The sequence below is a fragment of the Durio zibethinus genome, chromosome 17 (assembly GCF_047325235.1).
Source record: "Durio zibethinus cultivar Kanyao isolate XHJ-2024 chromosome 17, ASM4732523v1, whole genome shotgun sequence".
NCBI lineage: Eukaryota > Viridiplantae > Streptophyta > Magnoliopsida > Malvales > Malvaceae > Durio > Durio zibethinus.
This window is the reverse complement of record NC_143178.1, coordinates 24,358,314-24,378,725: the sequence shown is the minus strand read 5'-3', so window position 1 is coordinate 24,378,725 and position 20,412 is coordinate 24,358,314. Positions and strand designations below refer to the sequence as shown.

The 20,412-nt window shown below is 32.9% G+C and overlaps 4 protein-coding genes across 5 annotated transcripts; 3 read left to right on the top strand and 1 right to left on the bottom strand.

The window, feature by feature from the left end:
- Window positions 1–331: 331 nt before the first annotated feature.
- LOC111289789 (uncharacterized) lies at window positions 332–1,083 on the bottom strand. The gene has a single exon (XM_022881111.2). The coding sequence runs from the start codon at window positions 894–896 to the stop codon at window positions 687–689; it is 210 nt and encodes a 69-aa protein (XP_022736846.1). The 5' UTR covers window positions 897–1,083; the 3' UTR covers window positions 332–686.
- A 2,436-nt stretch (window positions 1,084–3,519) lies between these two features.
- On the top strand, window positions 3,520–9,628 carry LOC111285051 (CBS domain-containing protein CBSCBSPB1-like). 2 transcript variants are annotated; one of them, XR_016329394.1, is made up of 15 exons: window positions 3,520–3,975; window positions 4,060–4,196; window positions 5,427–5,595; window positions 5,887–6,019; window positions 6,111–6,281; window positions 6,446–6,524; window positions 6,664–6,777; window positions 6,932–6,998; window positions 7,158–7,263; window positions 7,349–7,416; window positions 7,676–7,785; window positions 7,870–8,003; window positions 8,241–8,513; window positions 8,603–8,692; window positions 9,148–9,494. XR_016329394.1 is itself a non-coding variant. In XM_022874275.2 (15 exons), the coding sequence occupies exons 2-15, from the start codon at window positions 4,069–4,071 to the stop codon at window positions 9,325–9,327; spliced, it is 1,635 nt and encodes a 544-aa protein (XP_022730010.2). In that variant the 5' UTR covers window positions 3,520–3,975; window positions 4,060–4,068; the 3' UTR covers window positions 9,328–9,628. The 2 variants fall into 2 exon arrangements, 1 of the variants encoding a protein (XP_022730010.2); XM_022874275.2 differs by having other exon boundaries at window positions 8,428–8,513; window positions 9,148–9,628.
- Window positions 9,629–10,533: 905 nt separating this feature from the next.
- LOC111275169 (uncharacterized) lies at window positions 10,534–15,149 on the top strand. Its single transcript, XM_022860339.2, has 2 exons — window positions 10,534–10,696; window positions 12,262–15,149. The coding sequence occupies exon 2, from the start codon at window positions 12,318–12,320 to the stop codon at window positions 14,754–14,756; it is 2,439 nt and encodes an 812-aa protein (XP_022716074.2). The 5' UTR covers window positions 10,534–10,696; window positions 12,262–12,317; the 3' UTR covers window positions 14,757–15,149.
- An 810-nt stretch (window positions 15,150–15,959) lies between these two features.
- Window positions 15,960–20,104, top strand: LOC111285041 (nuclear transcription factor Y subunit C-1-like). Its single transcript, XM_022874264.2, has 2 exons — window positions 15,960–16,858; window positions 19,786–20,104. The coding sequence occupies exons 1-2, from the start codon at window positions 16,155–16,157 to the stop codon at window positions 19,787–19,789; spliced, it is 708 nt and encodes a 235-aa protein (XP_022729999.2). The 5' UTR covers window positions 15,960–16,154; the 3' UTR covers window positions 19,790–20,104.
- Window positions 20,105–20,412: the final 308 nt, after the last annotated feature.

Genomic DNA, 20,412 nt, shown 5'->3' with positions numbered 1-20,412 from the left:
TAAAATTTGTGAAATTTTTTTATTAAAAATAATTAAATAAAAATTAAAATAAAAAATTAAAATTGATAGATTAAAAACTCTTGATATCTCATTACATAAATCAAGTTTACAAAATTTATAAAAATTTTAATAAATTTTGAGATATATTTTCAAATAGATATTTTTAATAAAAATGTTGATAAAATTTTTAACATTCAATAAGTATCGATCAAATTTGAATTATAAATAATTTTTTTACGAATTATTAATTTTCATATTGAATTTTATTGATCTATCGGTTTGAATTTTTTTATTAAAATTTTTATTAAATCATTTTTTAAAAAAATTTTACAAACTTCAACTAAAAAATTTAATTTAAGTTTATCCAATTTCGATTACAACAAATAACAACTTTTACAAAATGAAAAAAAAAAAAAAAAACATAACTATGCCAAAAATACCTTAATTCGGTGCAGCGTTCATCATTGAAGTTCAATCCCAAAACAAAACCATAACATTTTGAAAATATAAGAGAAAATTACTACGCAGTTTCTACAGGGGACAGAGATGATGAAATCCCAAAGGAGTGATTGAAACACAACCAAACTATATAGAAAAAAAATCTAAAAATTTTTTTAAAAATATAATGTGAAACCAAGGTCTGATCATATGATGATCAGTGATCAATGGTTTCTGCATACAAAAATTTAGCCAGTGTAGATGTGGATGCCGAGTGCCAAGATGAGAATGGTGAAGAGACCAAAAAAGAGGAGTGTGTGGATCATAACGGCTTTCCCATTTGTTTGGAAGTTGCCAAATTCCACTGTCCTGGTGTTCCCTGGAAGCTGGAAGAGGAGGCCAGGGGAGAGCAGTATGAAGAGCAATAGCCCTATCAGAATCGGTGCCCAATCGAGCATTGCTGATCGACCCTTAACTCCGCTGCAACAGTGTCACTGAAACTGAACAGTCAAGGCAACGAACAAGAATGATTTCAAGAATGCAATGGAGCACATTTATGGGCAATGTTATGGAAAAGAAAAGCTAGCTAGTTAATTTGATACTTTTGCTTTGGGATGCTTTGAATATAGAAGCCTAGAGTGCAAACGTTCCTACAGATCAGAGGAAAGATAGAGGCTCCTTGTATGAGGAAATTCTTTTCTTTCAATGAAAGCATCGACAATAGCATCTAACACCTATTTAGATTTGTTAATTTAAAACATGATAATGTAATATGATACGAATATGATAAAAAAAAATGAAAATAATATAATTCAAAATTTTAACAATAATTATATATAAATTTAATAAGATAAAAAAAATATTTTTCACGTTTTCGTATTAATTCGAATTTTAATATATAATTTTTGTGTAAAATATAATATGATTATATAAATTTTAATATTTTACACGTAAATACACGAATTAATAAATTTAATTACATTAAAATGTGTTCTTTTTTTTTTTTTCTAATGTTCTAGGCAAAGTTCATTAATTTTTTTTTTTTAACTGAAGTCTGGGAAATCTCAAATTAGGACCAAATTCTTATGCGAAGGTCTCTTTCTTTCGTTCAAAGAAATGCAACCAGTAATATATAGTGATAAAAGAAAGCTATCCAATTGGGTTAAGCATCTCCCCATTGTAAAAAAAAAAAAAAAAAACAAAATGTTAAAAAAGTCCTCAGTAAAATTCTTTTAATAATTTAAGTTCGTGATATTTTATTATAATCAATTAAATTTTTAATTTTTATTTTGGATCAATTAAATTTTTAAATATTTATTTTTATCTTAATTGAGTCTTTGATGAGATAAAAATAAAAGTTAACGATTAATCAATTTTTATTTAATAAAAGTTGAATCGATGAAGTTAATTAAATATTTTAAGGATTAATTGATTGTAATAAAATTATAAAAACTTCAGTAATTATTAAATTTTTATCCCAGAATAATCAGTAAAACATCTCTTCTTTGACCCGAGTGTCAAAATTCGAAACCAAGCCTTATCTTTGGCTCTAATGGAATTGGTGCTTGTAAGCTATTTTTTTAATATAGAAGAGATAATAATATAAAATAAAAAAAAATTGCATATATAAAATTTTAAATATTAAATTTATTAAATATTATTTTTAAAAAATAATTATATAAATCACTTGAGTTAAATTTCATATTCATACTTATACATTAATCATTATCATTAGCTGACTGTCAACCATACCTCATATTATAATCATGCTTTAGTTATTTAATTATTACCAAGTCAACTAAGATAGATTAAAATTATTAACATTCGAATAATTTGATGGATGACTCATCTGACATACAGTCTCATCCATTTGGCATTTCAATTTTAGTTTTTTATATATATAGAAAATGGAAAAGAAATAGAAAGAAAAAAAAAAATCCAAATTGGACCATCACCATCCATGCTCTTTGTGCTAGTCACAAAGTTTAGAAACAAATTTGCCCGCTAAAAGGTATTTATGTTGGATTTTTCATCTTTGCTTTCCCATATTTGACCTTATAATAATAATAAAAAAAAGAGATAAATCCTCCTCCTTTTAAAACTATAAATAAAAAAATTGGTTAGGGTTTTTATAATACGATTTTAATTGAATTAATTAATCGAATCAATTTAATTCAGTTGATTGATTGATTATTGAATTAATAATTGATAAATAAAAATGATTTTTAAAAAATTTTGATTTTTGATTAATTCAATTTAAAAATTGAATTAATCAAAATTTTAATTTAAATATAAAATAAAAAATACATAAAATAGATTATTTTATTTCGTAAGTTATTAGAATTTTTAACATAATACTTTTCTATTTGAATATTTTGCTAAATAATTTTATTTAATTTATTTAAAATATGAGAAATTAAGAGTTTAAAATAAAATTTAATTTAAATATATTTATTATTTGATTAATTAAAAAACTTAATTAAATTGATCAAATTAAATTTGATTAGTTAATTTTTAAAATTAATAAATTTGGTTTGATTTATAAAAAAAATAAAATAATTTAATTAATTTAGTTATAAATAATTTGATTTAAAATTAATCGAATCGATCGAATGAATATTTTTATTGAAGAAAAAAATTATTTCATATTTAATAATTAAGAAATAGAATGTGTCTTTATAAGTAAAGGTTATCATTATTTTATCGAGATTTAAATATTTTTTAAAAAAGCTAAAATGGTGAGGATAAAATTTTGAATTTTCAAAACCAAAAATCCTTTCTAAACATGTTTAATTCCAAAATTTTTTGCATTCACGTGTTGATATGTTGCATCAATGGGAATATTTTTTAAATAATTAAAATAATATTTATAATTTTTTTATATTAATATAATATTTGACAATTAATACAATAAATTTTAATATGTTGGAAAAAATATTAATTAATGTGACTAAAAAAAACAAAATAAAGGTGGTTTGAACTTAAAACATAAAATAAATGATAATTACAGTAAGGTCAAAGATGTAATTACTGTAATTAACTTTATTACTTATTATGTAATATAGTTACAATCGCAATTCCAAACCGCCTTCGCCAAAATTGGAAGGCCCAGAAAATCCCGTCAAATTGGAGCAATTTCAGTTTATTAGAGTCCACGTGGGAGAATCTGATTGGTTACACTTCCCCGAAATCTTCATGCCTTCCCATTTCTTAGGGTTTTCGTCTCCCTATTCTTTATTCTCTCCCCTCTTTCCTGTCGGTGCCGGGAAATCCAAGTTTCCCGACCGAATTCCGATCGAAGATTGTTCCTTTTTTCTCGTCAAAATCTCGAAACTCGAAGAACTTCCCCGCGCTTTTTTGAAACAGAGAGTCCTCAGTTCTTGTTGTTTTCCAAATCGCTTCATTTTCCCGCTTCACCTGTTCTCAATTTGTTTAATCAATAAATCGAGCTGCAAAGCCTGCAAATTTAATAGGTTTTTAGCGGTTTGATTGTAATCACCTGATTTGACGTAGAAATCAAATAAGTTTCTACCTCTTGTAAGTTGTTAATTTATTTTGTTGATTTGTTTCTATTCGTTTTTGTTTCATATGTGAAAATTGGAAATTGTATGCGTTTATCAGGGACTGGAGATGGCAAGTCAAAGTGGTTCATGGAGGCGAAGTTCATCAGTGGTGAACTTCTCTTCAGGCCGGAAAAAAACATTGGATAATGGAGGTTCCGACTCCGGCCGAAAACTCTTACCATCTTCTCGTCCTATGTAAGTTTTTCATTTCAAATCTTATGTTTCATTTTTTTTATCTTTATTAAAACATACTAGTTTGACTTGAATTTTACAGAATTATTGAAGTTTTGGATAAGGAAAATTTTAGGACTATGCCTGGTGATTCGTGTATTCGTGTTGTGTAAAATACTGAAATTCATATATTCTTATCATGCTTTGTATGAAAATTGCCTATTAAAATTCGTGTGGACGTGAAAACATAAAATATATATTTTTTATTTTATTAAACTCTTATGTAGTTATTGCTAAAATTTTAAACTGTATTATTTTCATGTCTCTTGTTTGTATGGTGTTCATGTCGTATCATGGTGTCGTGTTTTAGATTGTCAGGTCTGGTTATGATGTGTAAAAGGCTTGTTGGAGTTTTATTAAGAAAAAGAATCATTGAATTTGAATTGAAGAAAGACTATAAATTATATAACTAGTATTTTTTTAGTTGTTTTTGAAAGGAATCTTTACTTTAATTGCTACTGCTTGCATAATCTTAACTACTTCAAAACTGCCCATTGGAAAATTCGTCTGTTGCTTCTGGATGATTCTTTACAAATGTTTCTGCGTTTAAAACTTGGTGTTAGCTCTTCAATGTTGCGTTGCAAGTGTGAGTTATGTAAAGGAAAAGGGTGTGGACAGGTATATTCAAAAGGATGTGAGTTAAAAAAATTTAGCAACCATAATCTTCATTTTCCTCTCTATCTTGTATGTGTTGCCTATGTTGCTTGGCAACGTGTCCAACATCGCATTCAATTTTTTTCCTTTTATTCGGAGGGTCATACTCTCATATTGATAAGGATATGCACACGTTGAAGTGACGGATATGTATTTAACACAGGTACTTAAATAAAGTTGAAGGGTTGGAACAATATGTTTTCTCTTCCAGTTGCACTGCTTTGAACATGAACCTATTTTATTCTTTTTAAAATATGTTTGACCTCTTTTTTTTTTTTTGAAATTTTAATTCTGGAAGAGTAGAAGCTGCTATTGGATAGCAACTTGCAAAGACAGTGGATCGTGTACATTTATTTTCTATTAATCTTGCTAATTGGTGAAAATTCAAAGCAGTCAGTAATAATTTGTGAAAATTCTTATTTTATATGTGTACATTCTGTCAAATCAGTGATGACAAATGGCTGCAGATTCTAACTAATGTAAATTTCATCTTCAAAGAAGTGTTAATGGGACTTTTTGTTTCAACTTGCATGTGGAAAGGGGACTAGCAGGAGAGCGTACTGTGAAGAGGTTGCGGCTGTCAAAGGCTCTGACGGTACCTGAGAGTACAAGCATTTATGAGGCTTGCCGTAGGATGGCTGCTCGTAGAGTTGATGCGTTATTGCTTACTGACTCTAATGCATTACTTTGTGGGATCCTCACAGACAAGGTATAACTTATATCCTCGTAGACTATAACAAATTCCTTTACGCATAAATATCAAAACAAGTGGAGATAACTACCTGATTTAATTTCTTCACTCTGATATGATATCTTAAACCATGCTCTCTCAGGCATTTTGGATTTGACATTTGCATGAAGAACGTTCTTTCTTCTTATTTATTTATTCTTTGGCCCCGGGGGGGGGGGGGAGTGTCTTGCCTGCTCACTGCATTCGGACCTTTAATGAACTATAACCATGATGTCTCTTATTTATTGATTTTCATTTTTATGTCTGAAGGACATAGCAACAAGAGTGATTGCTCAGGAACTTAATCTGGAGGAGACTCCGGTTTCCAAAGTAATGACTAAGAACCCTGTATTTGTTCTTTATGACACTCTTGCTGTGGAGGCACTCCAGAAGATGGTGCAAGGTTGGCCTTTTGTGATGGACAACCACCCTTTTATGTGATGTATTTTCTCATATCTTACCCTCTAATGTTGTTCTGATATCATTATAAACAGGAAAATTTAGACACTTGCCCGTTGTAGAGAATGGGGAAGTCATTGCTTTACTCGATATAGCTAAGTGTTTGTATGATGCGATTGCTCGAATGGAAAGGGCAGCTGAAAAGGGAAAAGCTATTGCTGCAGCTGTTGAAGGTGTAGAAAAAAATTGGGGAACATCTTTGTCTGGTTGGTGGATAATGTTTTCTTTTGTCTTCAATGGAGTTGTTTTTTTTTTTTTTGTGCCTTTTACTCTTTTATTTTCGGTCCTTGTGTTATTCATTTTCTGTTTTTAGTTTAGCCATCAGCAGACCAGTTTTAAGTCTGAGCTATTTTTTGGGGGTGATATACAGGTCATAATACATTCATTGAAACACTTCGAGAGCGTATGTTCAAGCCCTCACTGTCTACGATTATTACTGACAATCCAAAGTAGGTAATACTTTCTTTTATATATACATATAGAGAGAGATTTATATGTATTTGGTCCTTTATGCAACCTCTATTCGTGATATTTTGTTCATACATGATAATATGAGTAGCTTTGCTTGACATAATGCCTATCTGTCAGGATTGTAACAGTTTCACCAGATGAAACAGTTCTAGTGACTGCAAAAAAGATGCTTGAATCTCGATTAAACTCTGCAGTTGTGACAGTTGAGAACAAACCACGAGGGATTCTAACGTGAGTCTCTATTGAATCAAATTGCAATTCAACATTGTTCAATATGTTGCTGAGCGAGGGAAGGAAGGAGTATTATCAAGCTGTTTTTATTATTTTTAATTGTTACAGTTGTCGATGGTGAATATTCTAACGTATGCCTTTGAATTTCTGGCAGTTCAAAGGATATATTGATGCGAGTAATAGCACAAAATCTGCCTCCAGAGACTACTCTAGTGGAGAAGGTATTTGCCTGGATCTTTTTTTTTTTTTTTTTTTATGTCAGCAGAATTTTATTCGTATGACTTGACCTTACACACTTTAGCAGTAGCTTATCAATTTTTAATCTCTAGAATAAGCACATTCTTGAGTTCTAATCATTTGACTTTTGATTTGATGTATAGGTCATGACTCCTAACCCAGAATGTGCAACAGTTGACACGCCCATTGTTGATGCTTTGCATACCATGCATGATCGGAAATTTTTGCACCTTCCTGTGGTAGATGGAGGTGATATGAATTACTACCTTTTAAAGAATATAGTGTTGTATGTACATTGAACTAGTTCTTAATAAGTTTCTATAGTTGGGTGCAGATGGAGAGATAGTTGCTGTTGTTGATGTAATCCACATTACACATGCCGCTATTGCCACAGTAAGCCAAGTCAGTATCATTCTAAGACTATGGTGTTCTTGAAGTAGTCTTACAGGATAAGTGTTTTAGTGTATGAATATTTATTCCAAAGTACTTAATAAACTTCTTTAAATGTTGTTGTAGATTGATATGAAATAAACATGTTTAAATATTGTTGTAGATTGATTTGAGAATTCTAAGAAGAATATGATTTTTTTTGTTTTTCTATTTCCCTTGGCAATTCACGATGTTTTTTGTTATGGTCTCAAACATTTTCTTCAATAACTAGGTTGGGAGTACTTCTGGAATCAATAATGAGGCTGCCACATCAATGATGCAAAAATTTTGGGATTCTGCAATGGCCTTACCTCCCAATGAAGATGATGATGAGACACGAAGGTTTATTATGTTGATATTTCTCTGATTATACAGTTATGATTTGTGCCATTACTGTTTTCTAACTTATTGCTAGTGATGTTTCAGTGATAATTCGTTGAAGCTGCCTTCTGATGGAGCAGAGACAGGGAGATCTCTTCCCTATCCTTCATCCAATATGCCAAATACATTTGGTTTCAAAATACAAGATAAAAGGGGCCGAATGCATAGATTCACTTGTGGTATGCTACCGTTTTCTACTCATGAGCTAGCAATTCCATGAATATATGGTCCTTTCTTTTGCATGTGGCACATGTGCAAGTGTTGGTTGTCTTTTCACTTGTCAAAATTATGCAGCCTAATCAAATTGGCAAGTTAACTTATAAATGATACTATCTTCAAGAATTGATCCTTCGCTTTTTTTTGGTCCAAGTTCTGATCTTATGGTTAATATCTATTTGTGATTTACAATTGGTTAGCACTGCTGCTTCGGAAGCACTTTTCTAGTGTGCAGCCGCAGGCCATTTTCCACATTTGCTGAGCATTATGTTCAGGAGATATTATAGCAGGGATCTAATTCTTCATCAACACCCTGCATTTATACCTACTATTGTATCCAGAAAAATTGTATTTAATAAGTTTTTTGCTTGTTGCTTTTGGATACAGATACACGGAGTATGACTGATCTAATAACTGCAATCCTTCAGAGGCTGGAGGATGACATAGACAGGAATAGGGTGCCTCAAATTCTGGTAGGTTTTTAGAAAAAAGTTATTAGTTTATAATGAAGATGAAGACCATGGGCATTTGATGTATGCTAATTGGTGGGTGTATTATGCAGTATGAAGATGAAGACCATGACAAAGTTGTATTGGCATCAGACAATGATCTTGCAGCGGCAGTGGAGCATGCTAAATTAGTTGGGTGGAAGGTATGATTGAACCGTGTCTTTATATGGATGTACACCTAATGGAGCATTTTACAGTGGAATTTACTGACTCCCTAATAATAACATATCTATGTATGATTAAAATTTGACACTTCAAGGTAGACATGGCTATGACTATATGACTGTCGAACCATAAGCAAAACTTGTAAAATTCAAAATAATAGTGTTTGACAGATATGCATGTTGAACTCAAGTCTAAAGCTGCAATGGATATTGGCGGCATTAGGCATTAGAGTACGATTTGTAACTTTCCACATTTTAGTTTTTTCATTTTTCTCCTTAATTTGATTGGAAACCTTGAAAGGTCTAATCCTTTTTGCAGATTTTATGTTCCCAAGTCTCAGTTAGACTTGTAAATTAGCATCTGATTTATGGTAGTGAAAACTTCATTGGGTTTATCAGTTCAATTAAGGCATCTGTATGATTGACTTTTGCAGGGTTTGAGATTGCATTTAGATTATTCAGGAACACAAAGTCGACGAAGGGGTTCTGGTTCGGGAAGCTTGGATTATGCTCAGTCTGATGCGTGGGCTGCTGCATACAGTGCTGTTGCAGCCGGGGCTGCAGTTGTGGCTGGACTGAGCTTATTAGCATACTTGAGGAAAGCCGGCAATTAGCATTGTTAAAAACTTCCCACTTATAAATGATAAATGTCAAGAACAAAGCAACACCTTTCTTGTAGTCTGAATGGCCAACTCGGCTTTGTCACTCCTTGTGCTTGATTTCTTTCCTTGCTTTATTAGGTCAACACTCAACAGTGTACAAATGAAGAATCATTCTTTTCTGGGGCTGCTTGAACCGTGGTTGTCTCCATTATTTATCACTGAAAGTTTTACAACTTAATGAAGGGTGGAATCACTATGTATAACAAAAATAGACAGTACCTTTGATGAAATACAATTTGCTTCAGATTTTCTAGTTCGGATTCCGTGGATTATGAATGCTCTCAACCATAATGCATCTGCAGAAACAGGTCCAAACAGCAATACGGGGCCAGTCTTTATTTCCAAGTCGTATCAACAAGGTTCATTTTGCTAACAATTTATGCTTCATGAGAAGCACCAAAATAAGCCAGATTGTTTTGCACTGACGATGAACTCACAAGAAATCCCATTTCAATGACAGAAACTGCAAAAAAGTATGGTATTATCTAGTATCCAATCTAATGATCTAACAGCTATTCATACAGCTTAATACAGCAGGCCATATTGGTTGAAATTTTCATCCAAATAGCAATAAAAATCAAAGAATTCCATATCTGGTGGATTATAATTCACATTGCCAGAAAAAATGGAAGCCAAAAGGGAAATTTTAAATGTAACCAAGTATGCAAGGCAACCTTCTATCTATGAATAAGATGCCTTTTAGAGAGCATGTGATTAGTTATGTTCTGCACCCTCCATTCATGGTAACCATAGCCAAAATTAGGCTACTACAGACATTTTTGGCAACCAAATTCAAATGTGATTCCACTCTCCCAATCAGTGACATACAATTGGATTCTTCTTTCAATAACAGAATCCAAAGATTTCTGTCATACAAGGGAAGATTATAAATCCTAATGTAAATGAGTGCTGGCTCTGACCATTAAGTTCATGAACAAGCTCAATTATTTTACAGCATTACACCTTACTCAGCACCAAATTTAGAAAAACATGAACAAAAAATTTTATTAAACGAGGATAAGTTCTAATTAAATTTGCTTCCTTTTTCAGCCAAATAGCAATGTTTCCATTAACTATAGTTAAAAATGAACCATAGTTAACCTTATACAATGCTTTGGTTTATGCCTATATAAGTAAATAGAAAATGTACTTTTTTTCATATGCCCATTAAATAAATAGTATATTATTATTTCACTAATTAAGATTTCTCAAAATTCAGGTTTTGGGGTTTTTATTTTTTTATTATGTTTCAGGTTAAAAAATAGGCAAAAATCAACACTGAACTGGGATTTTTGCAATGACCTACTCCAGATTGAATTGGGTAGTTTTCCTTTCCACTTTTTATTTTCTTTGCATTTTTAGTATACTCTTTTCATTTTGCTTTGCATGCAATTTTTTTTTTTTTTTAAATCATATTTGCAGACATGATTGTGAACTTCTGATAGACTTTTTGGTGTTTTAATCAGAATAATGATCACTGAAGTAAGGCAAATTAGAATGTCAAATGTGTAACTATTGGCTGAAGTTTCTGGCAATTCAAATACTCCGTTGAATTGTTGGTTTCTTTCATTTAGGCAAACTTGAGGTTAATTGGTAAACTTGTTTTTTTGTTTTTTGATTTCTTTTGTTGGTTTGCTTTTTAAATTATAATCATTCATTCAATTTGGAATTGGTTTAAGGGTGTTTGGTTTTGTTGTTTGAAGTGAAAGCCTGAAAGTTAACAACTGAGAATTCAGGGTTTTAAGAGGCAAAACTGAATTGTGATCTGTTTTGGTTCTTGAAGAAAATTTTGGAGGGATAAAATGATGAAAAGGACTTTGCAATAGCCATTTGAATTTGCAACTTAATAGATTCCGAGTTTTTCTTTTCAGTTGTTGTGTTGTTCTCAGCAACCATATGGCATTGTGATCACATTATGCAATGTGTTGTTTTGAAATCTGTTATAATTATTTTGAAAGTTCGGTACTCAAGTTCGTTAAGATTTAAAAGGAATGATCTTCCGCGTGTCTTTTTTTTTTTATTTTAATTAATAAATTCTAAGATAACGATTTTTTTTTTACAACGTCTTGTTTCCAAATAAATCTACTTATTTTGAAAATTCGGTATTCAAATTCGTTAAGATTTAAAATGAATGGCTTTCTGCTCGTTATTCGTTATTTTCGTTGATAGATTCTAGAGAAAGATATTTTATGCAGTGTGTTGTTTCCAAATCTTTTTTGATTATTTTGAAAATTTGGTACATAAGTTCGTTGAGCTTTAATGGATGGTTATTCCGCGCTTTTTTCTTTTTTTCAGTTAATAGATTCTCGGATAAAAAAATTTTCTGCAATGTGTTTGTTTCCAAATCTATGTATGCTTTTTATGGAAGTTCAGTGGCCAATTTCATTGAGTCTTAAATGAATGCCTTTCCTGCATGTTTTTACATTATTTTAGTTAATAGATTTCCAGATAAGAGTTTTTGGAATAATTGGAATTTGATTAATCTTATTATTGCTTTTTGTTTGTACTTTTTACTGGCATTTTGATCACATTTTATGCAATATTTCAAATCTATTAAGCTCAAATTTGTTGAGTTTGAAAGGAATGACCTTCCCATGCATTTTTGTTATTTCAGTCATTAGAGTCTCAGTTAAGAATTTTTTGAGTATATGGAGTTTGATTCATCTCAAGAAGCATTCATTATTATTTTTAACTTGAGTTGCAAGCCAGCAAAACTTCGTGTCATTTCCATTCTTGCTGAAGAAGTTTCCTTATATTGGGTTCAACAACCACTTGGTGTCTTGCACAATTAATCACAGTCTTCTAATGCATGGGAAAATCTTGAATTTGATTTAGATTTTTAAATGTTTGAATCTTTTCTGGTTTTGTGTTGGCTGACAAATTCAGGTAATAAACTGAAGTAGGAAATAGCAAGCCAACGGAGAGTCAGTAGCTTAACTAAAATGGATTGCAACAAAGATGAGGCCATCAGAGCTAAAGAGCTTGCTGAGAAGAAACTTGCGGAGTTGGATGCTGCTGGGGCCAAAAGATTTGCTTTGAAGGCTCAAAACTTGTATCCTGAGCTTGATGGTCTTTCTCAGTTGCTTGCAACTCTGGACATTTACATATTTGCAGATAAAAAGATGAATGGGGAAGTTGACTGGTACAGGGTGCTGGGTGTTCATCCATATGCTGATGAGGACACAATTCGGAAGCATTACAGGAAGCTGGCACTCATTCTTCATCCTGACAAAAATAAATCCGTCGGTGCAGACGGGGCCTTCAAAATTCTATCTGAAGCTTGGAATTTGTTGTCTAATAAAGCGAAGAGACTTGCTTATGACCAGAAGTTAAGGGGCATTTACACAAATGTTTTAAATGGGCAATCATCATCATCAACGGTGAAAACCAGTCGTAATGGTTTCCATAATTTCTTCAATGGTAATACTTCAAACACCAGTTATCAGAATGGTGCTACCTATTCCAAACCTGCTCCTCCTCACTCAGAAAGAACTGATACTTTTTGGACAACCTGCAATTCCTGTAAGATGCGTTATGAGTACTATAGGGTTTATGTCAACTTGAATCTTCCTTGTGTCTTCTGTGGCATGTTATTTTTAGCTGTTGAGACACCAGACCCACCTATAAATGGAAGTAGTAAGTATATTCCAATGTCTGCCTTCATGCAGCAACAGAGGTTTCATCAGGCTCATGACACAAGAGGATGGAGATTTTCTGGCTTGCATTCATCTACAAAAAATTTTCAGAAAGACGCATTCCATAAATCAGGAAGTAACATAAATGTGGCTCCAGCGGCTTCTTTCACCGCTCAAGCTGTTGGTGTTAATCATTCAGCCAGTGAAACATTAAAGAGCAGGCACAAAGAGTCACAAACAGGTACCATGAGAGAGGAAAGCCTGCTGAAGAAATTTCACCCATCTCAGAAAACAGATGCAGGTTTAAGTACTGGATCCACAGGTTCTGTTTCCAGTTTTGCAGCTAAAAAACACAGACCTAAGAAGAGGCACAGAGATGAAAGAGGAAAGGGAAATCACATGCCTGTAGTAAATGAAAGGGCTAGCACTTCTAGTTTTCAAAAGAATGGTTTCGAAACAGGAAGGATGAATATTGCTGGGATCTCTAGAAGTAATAGCGTAAGGGAGCCGTCACAGGAGGAAATTCGGAATATGCTGATGCAGATGGCTAGGAAACATATCAGCAAACTAAATTCATCCAACCCAGCTTCTCTATCAAATCCATCAAATAAACCGAAGTCTTTTGATAAGGGGATGGATGAGAAGGATAAAGGAAATGGAAAAGATGCTCTAAGGATGAAATTTGATGAAAACAAATCCATGGAGTTTGTTGATATCAAGTCTAGCATTCAGCCCAAAGAGTCTTACACTGTCCATTCTGATGTTGTTTCTGTTACAGATGCTACAGAGGAACTTGTTCCTAGGGCCATGAATGTTCCAGATCCAGATTTTTATGATTTTGACAAGGATCGTACAGAGAAGTCATTCGGTGGGAACCAGGTTTGGGCTGCTTATGATGATGATGATGGGATGCCTCGTTATTATGCAATGATTCACAGTGTGATATCATTAAAACCATTCAAAATGCGGATGAGTTGGCTTAATTCTAAAAGCAACTTGGAACTGGCTCCACTGAACTGGATTGACTCTGGCTTTTACAAAACTAGTGGGAATTTCTGGATAGGCAAACATAAAGTTAATATGTCTCTCAATTCTTTCTCACACAAGGTGAAGTGGTCAAAAGGCAGAAAAGGAGCAATTCAAATATATCCTAGAAAGGGAGATGTTTGGGCTCTCTATAGGAACTGGTCCTCTGATTGGAATGAGCTCACGGCTGATGAAGTGATACACAAATATGACATGGTCCAGGTGCTTGAAGATTACAATGAGCAAAAAGGAGTTGCTGTTGCTCCACTTGTCAAGGTGCCTGGCTTCAAGACAGTGTTCCAGATGCAGTCCGAACCAAGCAAAACCTGGATGATTCCAAGAAAAGAGTTGTTTCGGTTCTCTCATCAGGTCCCTTCTCATTTGATCACAGGTCAAGAAGGTCTAAATGCTCCTCCTAAGGGCTGCTTGGAGCTTGACCCTGCGGCTATTCCTTTGGAACTTCTTCAGGTGCTAACCGAAGCTCAGGTGAAAGAAATGAAGGAGATCAATGAAAGAACTCAGGAAGAAACTGTCTCGGTTGATTTGAAAAGATCCAAAGGAAAAGAGCAGATGGAGAATGATCTAAAAATGAAGCCAAATATTAGTGCAGAAGGTGTTGAACAAGCCATCATGGAGCAAGAGATCAAGGAAGAGAAGGAAAAGAAGAAACCAGGTATGCTTGTTTACCGTAGAAGACAACAAAGAAAACAGGAAAGCTAGGGCAACATGTTGGTGATAGGGAAGAATGTGAGCCAAAACAAAGGAAATCCAAGAAATTAGAATGTTCATAATTCTTTTTCTCAGAGTCTCCTCAGCAGTCGAACGCAGCACCACAGAATTCAACAAGCAGCAATCAGGGTTTAGGTTCTTCAAAACTGAGTTTAGGTTTATCTGTCAACCTGTTTTGAAGATCAACACAGTTTTTTTTCCTTTTTTATCTTTTTATAGGTCAAAACACCCTCTGGAAGGACAAATTTTTTGCACCTGGTAAAAAAAAATCCTCCAGGAGCTGCTCTTGTTTTTGAAGCCACAGTTCTCTTTATTATAGCAACTTGGAAAATGTTTCAGCTTCTACATTTTGATATTGTTCAACTTTGCCTGTTTCCTTCTCCTTGAATGTCTTGCTGTTTCTGTTACTATGCCTGCCTGTCATTTGCCATGAAAATACCCTTAACATGCTGCTAAATTATAATGTATTGCAAACATTTATTAAAAAATTTATAATCGAATAGCGTTAGGAATTAGAAAGAGTAAAAGATGAGAAATGAAAATTTATCGAACTCATGGGAGTGTTTCATAAATATATATATGTTAAATTGCATAATAAATTTATAATTTTTGTATAATATTTTATCTTTATTCATCATTTTTAAAATTTATATTTTATTAATTATCATTTAAAAAATATTTAAACTTCATTTATCTCATTTATCACGTTAACATTTATCATTTCTGAATCACACATGTACATTCATATAAATATTTAAATAAAAATAATTGAATTCATGTAAATATTTAAATAAAAAATAATTGAATCTTATTTTTTGAGCTAGAATTTATAGTATATATATATATATATATATTTTTTTTTTTTTTTTCTAATAAAAAAAATTTCGGATTCAATAAATTATTTACTTTTGTATTGTAATCGAGGACTTATTATTAATAACTGAAAATAATATGTTTGAGATAATTTTAATAAATAATTATCGATTAAATTTAAATTTAAAATTTTTACGAAGACCACCGTTCTTACCTATCAAGCCGATAAATTTCTAATATATTAACATTTATGTAACTTAACTTATTTTATATAAAGTAATTAACGAAACAGAAAATTTTTAAAAATTACGATGAAAATATTTTTTAAAAAAATTAATATTTTTTTTATTAAAAAAAGAAAAAAAAACCATAAACAGAATCAGCTGCAATGGCAGTACGGTAAGTACCTTACCCAATACATCCCTAACCCTAAATTATCCACCACCACCACCCTATCCCTCTGATCAATCTCAATTCTCAAAACCATCAATCCCATCTCCACCCAAAAGAAAGATAAAAACTTGTGATTTTATTTTCCGTGATTTGCGCCAAAATCACCCCTTTGGTCTTCATCCAATGGACAGCAACCAACAAGCTCAGTCCTCTTCATATCCACCTCAGCCACCCACTTCTGCCATAACCCATGCTCCTTCGTCTACCACCGCCATGGCCACTCCTCCTTTCCACCACCACCACCTCCTCCAGCAGCAGCAGCAACAGCTCCAAGTGTTCTGGACTTACCAACGCCAAGAAATCGAGCAAGTCAACGACTTCAAGAACCACCAACTCCCTCTCGCCCGCATCAAGAAGATCATGAAAGCCGATGAAGACGTCCGCATGATCTCCGCTGAGGCCCCCATTCTCTTCGCCAAAGCTTGCGAGCTTTTCATTTTGGAACTCACAATCCGCTCTTGGCTTCACGCCGAGGAGAACAAACGACGGACACTTCAGAAAAACGACATCGCTGCTGCGATTACCAGGACCGACATTTTCGATTTTTTGGTCGATACTGTGCCGAGGGACGAGATCAAGGACGAGCCTAGTTTGGTTGGGATGGTGGGGAACACCGCGAGTGGGGTCCCCTACTATTATCCTCCCATGGGTCAGCCTGCTGGACCTGGTGGGATGATGATAGGGAGGCCTGCCGTCGACCCCACTGGCGGTGTTTATGTTCAGCCTCCTTCGCAGGCTTGGCAGAGCGTTTGGCAGACGGCGGGGGCTGAGGATGGGTCGTATGGGAGTGGAGCTAGCAGTGGTCAGGGGAACCTTGACGGACAAGGGTATGTGTAATATTTTATTTTCTTTGGTGATTTTGAGAATTTTCACTTCGTGGGCTCTTTTGTTTATTGATTCTATCCAAAGTTTAGTTTTTTTCCTTAAGCTCTTATCATTTTGTAGGATAAGTAACATTCGCTAGAGTGATGTTTAACTTGTTTTGTTTGAGATTCTAGCCTGTTTTATAGGTCTATGAACTAAGTATTTCCAGAACTTTGGTTAAAGGAGTTGCGTTCTTTTAGTCTAGCTGAGCATAATCATTGTATTGCTTCTGTGGGAAACAAATAGATTGCTCGTGTATATTTTTGATATGTCTTGCTCAGGCGTTGTGTTTCGTTGCCAAGAGCTGGTTAATGACATCTGTGGATTTTGTTTGGTGGTTATGGTATGAAGATCTGATTTGGTGGGTTGAAGTTGCTAAATTTACAGGTTATATTACAACTTTTTGTCACTTTATTTCTTTGATATGGATACGAACTTAGCTTTAAAAATAAGTGATATGATGGCTAAGCAGTGATGGTAGTGATGATATCACTGACATTTCCTTGTGGCACATGGATACTACAAGTAACTTCAGCAGGCATCTATTGTGTAGATACTTTAGTTAGTTGTGTTAGATAAAAAATAATTGTGTTTGATTCAATCACTCATGGAGATGGTTTCTATCTAGGAAAGCATGAGAAAAGAACAAGGAGAGCTTGTTTAGAATGAGAAATTATGTTAGTCACGTCACTAATGCATTGTTTGGATAAATATCGATAAAGGAAAGGAAAGGAAAGTTTTTTAAAGGAAAGGAAAGGATATATATACCCCTTGTTTGGATAATTAAAATTAATAAAGGAAAGGAAAGGAAAAAAATTTTAACAACCATTGTTTGGATAAAGAGTGAAAAAGAAAGGAAATGATTCATTATAATAATTTTTTCTAATTATAACCTTTCATTACCTGTGATTTTATAGCACTCTTGGAGTATAATATGTTTGCTATCTTGTTTGGCTTCACAATTGCTGCTATATCAGTGGTTTTTAATCAAGTGAAACAGAAAGATGTTTTACAAACATGCATTGATGAATTTTTTGGCCATTGCCAAAATTTCAGCATACTATTACTTTGACGATATATTCATATAAAAACTATTAAATATAAAAAATGTAATCACATAAAAACATTACATACTAGCGAATTATATGTCCTTTTTGCACCAAACAAAAAGTAATAACATATGACCATATAGTTGTTCAACATGAATTTATTTTACCAAAAAGGGATGGCTTTGAAAAAATTACAGGAAGATTATGATGTTAAGTTTTTTTAATTAGGTTTTTAGTATTAATAAAAAGATAGATATAATAGTCTTTTTATAAAATTAAAATTTTTCAACTTTCCTTTTCTTAGCTTTTCCCCCAAGTTGGGGTATTAAAAATGTAAGGATTACAAGGGAAACCAAAGGTTATTGAGTTTTTACCTCTTTCCTTTCCTTTAAATTAAAAGTTTATCCAAACAAAAAAAGGGTTTTTATTGTTTCCATTACTTTCCTTTATTTTCCTTTCCTTTCCTTCCCCTCCCCTCAATCCAAACATAATGTAAAGGAGATGGTTGTCACATAAGAAAGCTTGAGACGAAAATAGGGAGAGTTTACTTAGAACAAGATGGTTGGGATATTTTTTGTTGAATTATGGATAATATTGAATATTGTGCAATGGCAATGAACGACCTTCTATTTTCCATTTTGAATCATATTCTATGTAATTTTTTTTTAAAAATATATTCTTATATAATTTAGTTTCCACTTTCATTTATTTAGTTCCTATACAAAATGGGTAGGTGCCAACTTCTTGAATTTGTTGGTCAACTAGAAGGGGGTTGTTACCAAGAAAAGCATAGAGGGGTGAGTGGTAGGGATGGGGCGCACGTCTTAGTCATTCTTAAATGCTGGTTGCTTTTTTATGTGGTTCTTTTTTAGCTGTTTATTTGTAATCCAGCAATTATGCTTGTTACATGTTGCTTCCTTGAACTAATGTAAGATTTTTTTTTCCTTAACTGTGTAGTGGTCAGGATATGTATAGTTAACCTCATTGGCATGTTTTTCACACTTTTTGCAGTCTTAGTACTTAATTATTGTGTCTTACAGTCTGACATCTCTTTCGATTATTGCATTGTTGTTAAATTATCATTCTGCATACTATGAAATGCTAGCACTCTTGATTGCCTTTTGATTATATACAAGAGGTTGGTGTGGATGCAGTACATCAATCAATGATAGCATGATTTGACTTAAAACCTTGAACAAAAGAGAAGGAGAATCTCAAAAGCTTTTCTTTCATCTGTGGAACCTTTTTTTTTGTTTTTGGAAAGGCCTTTAGAACTCACTTTAACATGGACAAATTCTAAAACCAGCCAACCAGCATTCACCGTTTCCTGGCCGTGGTTGTTTTCAATGTAGAAGGTTTCAAAGACCTTGCCATTCTCCCTAATTGGCAGCATGTCTTTTGAGATAAAAGCTAGGGCAGGGGAAGTTGAAAAGTTCTGATACAATTTGAAATGTTAAGAAGTTGTTATTATTATCAACTTTGGATAGTCAAGTGGTGATTGTGCTGGTGTTTAAGCCGTTTTACAATTTGAAATGTTAAGAAGTTGTTATTATTATCAACTTGTGATAGTCAAGTGGTAATTGTGCTGGTGTTTAAGCCGTTTTGGAGGGATTTTCTTTTTTTTTTATTCAAAAATGATAAGTACAGGTTTCTGAAAGTACATTTCTCTGCTATTGTAAGTTATGGTCTTTATGTTATATTTCTGTTTGACCATAAATTGTCATATTGTCTATTGAAAGAAAGAGGATTAGATCATTCTCTCTCTTTTGCATTCTTAGTTGTTCATTTATCATGGTTTCTTACCAGCCATTATCTAAGAGTTATTTCTTTGTTTTCTGCAGCTAAGCAACCATTGATCCAATATGGTGCTTGATGGTCTGGCATCCGTGTAGAGCTCGGGTGATCTCCTTGTAATTTCACTTGATTATGATTTTATGAATGCACCTGTCTGCTATTGTTTATGGAAAGCTACTCTTAATGTGATGACTTCTTTAGAAACGTCTCAAATCCTTAACTTAGTGCAGTGAAACAATTGCTTGCTGCCATGACTTGCCTAATCATATCTCAGGTGCAGTTCTGGGTTGATTATCATCTCGTTGTGTTCTAAAGGATTCTGTTTATCTTACATTTTCATATGAATGGACATCTTAAATTTTCCCATCCTTTCTTTTATCGATGACAATTCTTTTCTTTTTTTTTTCCTCATTGTAAGGCTTGAGTCCCTTGAAGAATCATATATGTTTATATATAAATATCATTGTATCATGACCTAAATTCTGCTATTGTTCTTTATCAAAAAAAAAAAAAAAAAAGATCTGCTGTTGTTTCACTAAGGTTTGTTCTGGTAGTGCCCATATTAAGGGATTCAGGGGATCATTTTTATCTAAGAAAAATAATTACTGAATGATTTTAGGATTATTATTTTTCTATACACCAACAACAAAAGTTTTAATCTTCATAAGGGAGAT

Coding starts and splice junctions, on each gene's coding strand:
- LOC111289789 (XM_022881111.2), bottom strand. CDS start 896: ATGCTCGATTGGGCACCGATTCTGATAGGGCTATTGCTCTTCATACTG.
- LOC111285051 (XM_022874275.2), top strand. CDS start 4,069: ATGGCAAGTCAAAGTGGTTCATGGAGGCGAAGTTCATCAGTGGTGAAC. Junction 4,197..5,426: donor TTACCATCTTCTCGTCCTAT/GTAAGTTTTTCA, acceptor GCATGTGGAAAG/GGGACTAGCAGGAGAGCGTA. Junction 6,525..6,663: donor ATTATTACTGACAATCCAAA/GTAGGTAATACT, acceptor CCTATCTGTCAG/GATTGTAACAGTTTCACCAG.
- LOC111275169 (XM_022860339.2), top strand. CDS start 12,318: ATGGATTGCAACAAAGATGAGGCCATCAGAGCTAAAGAGCTTGCTGAG.
- LOC111285041 (XM_022874264.2), top strand. CDS start 16,155: ATGGACAGCAACCAACAAGCTCAGTCCTCTTCATATCCACCTCAGCCA.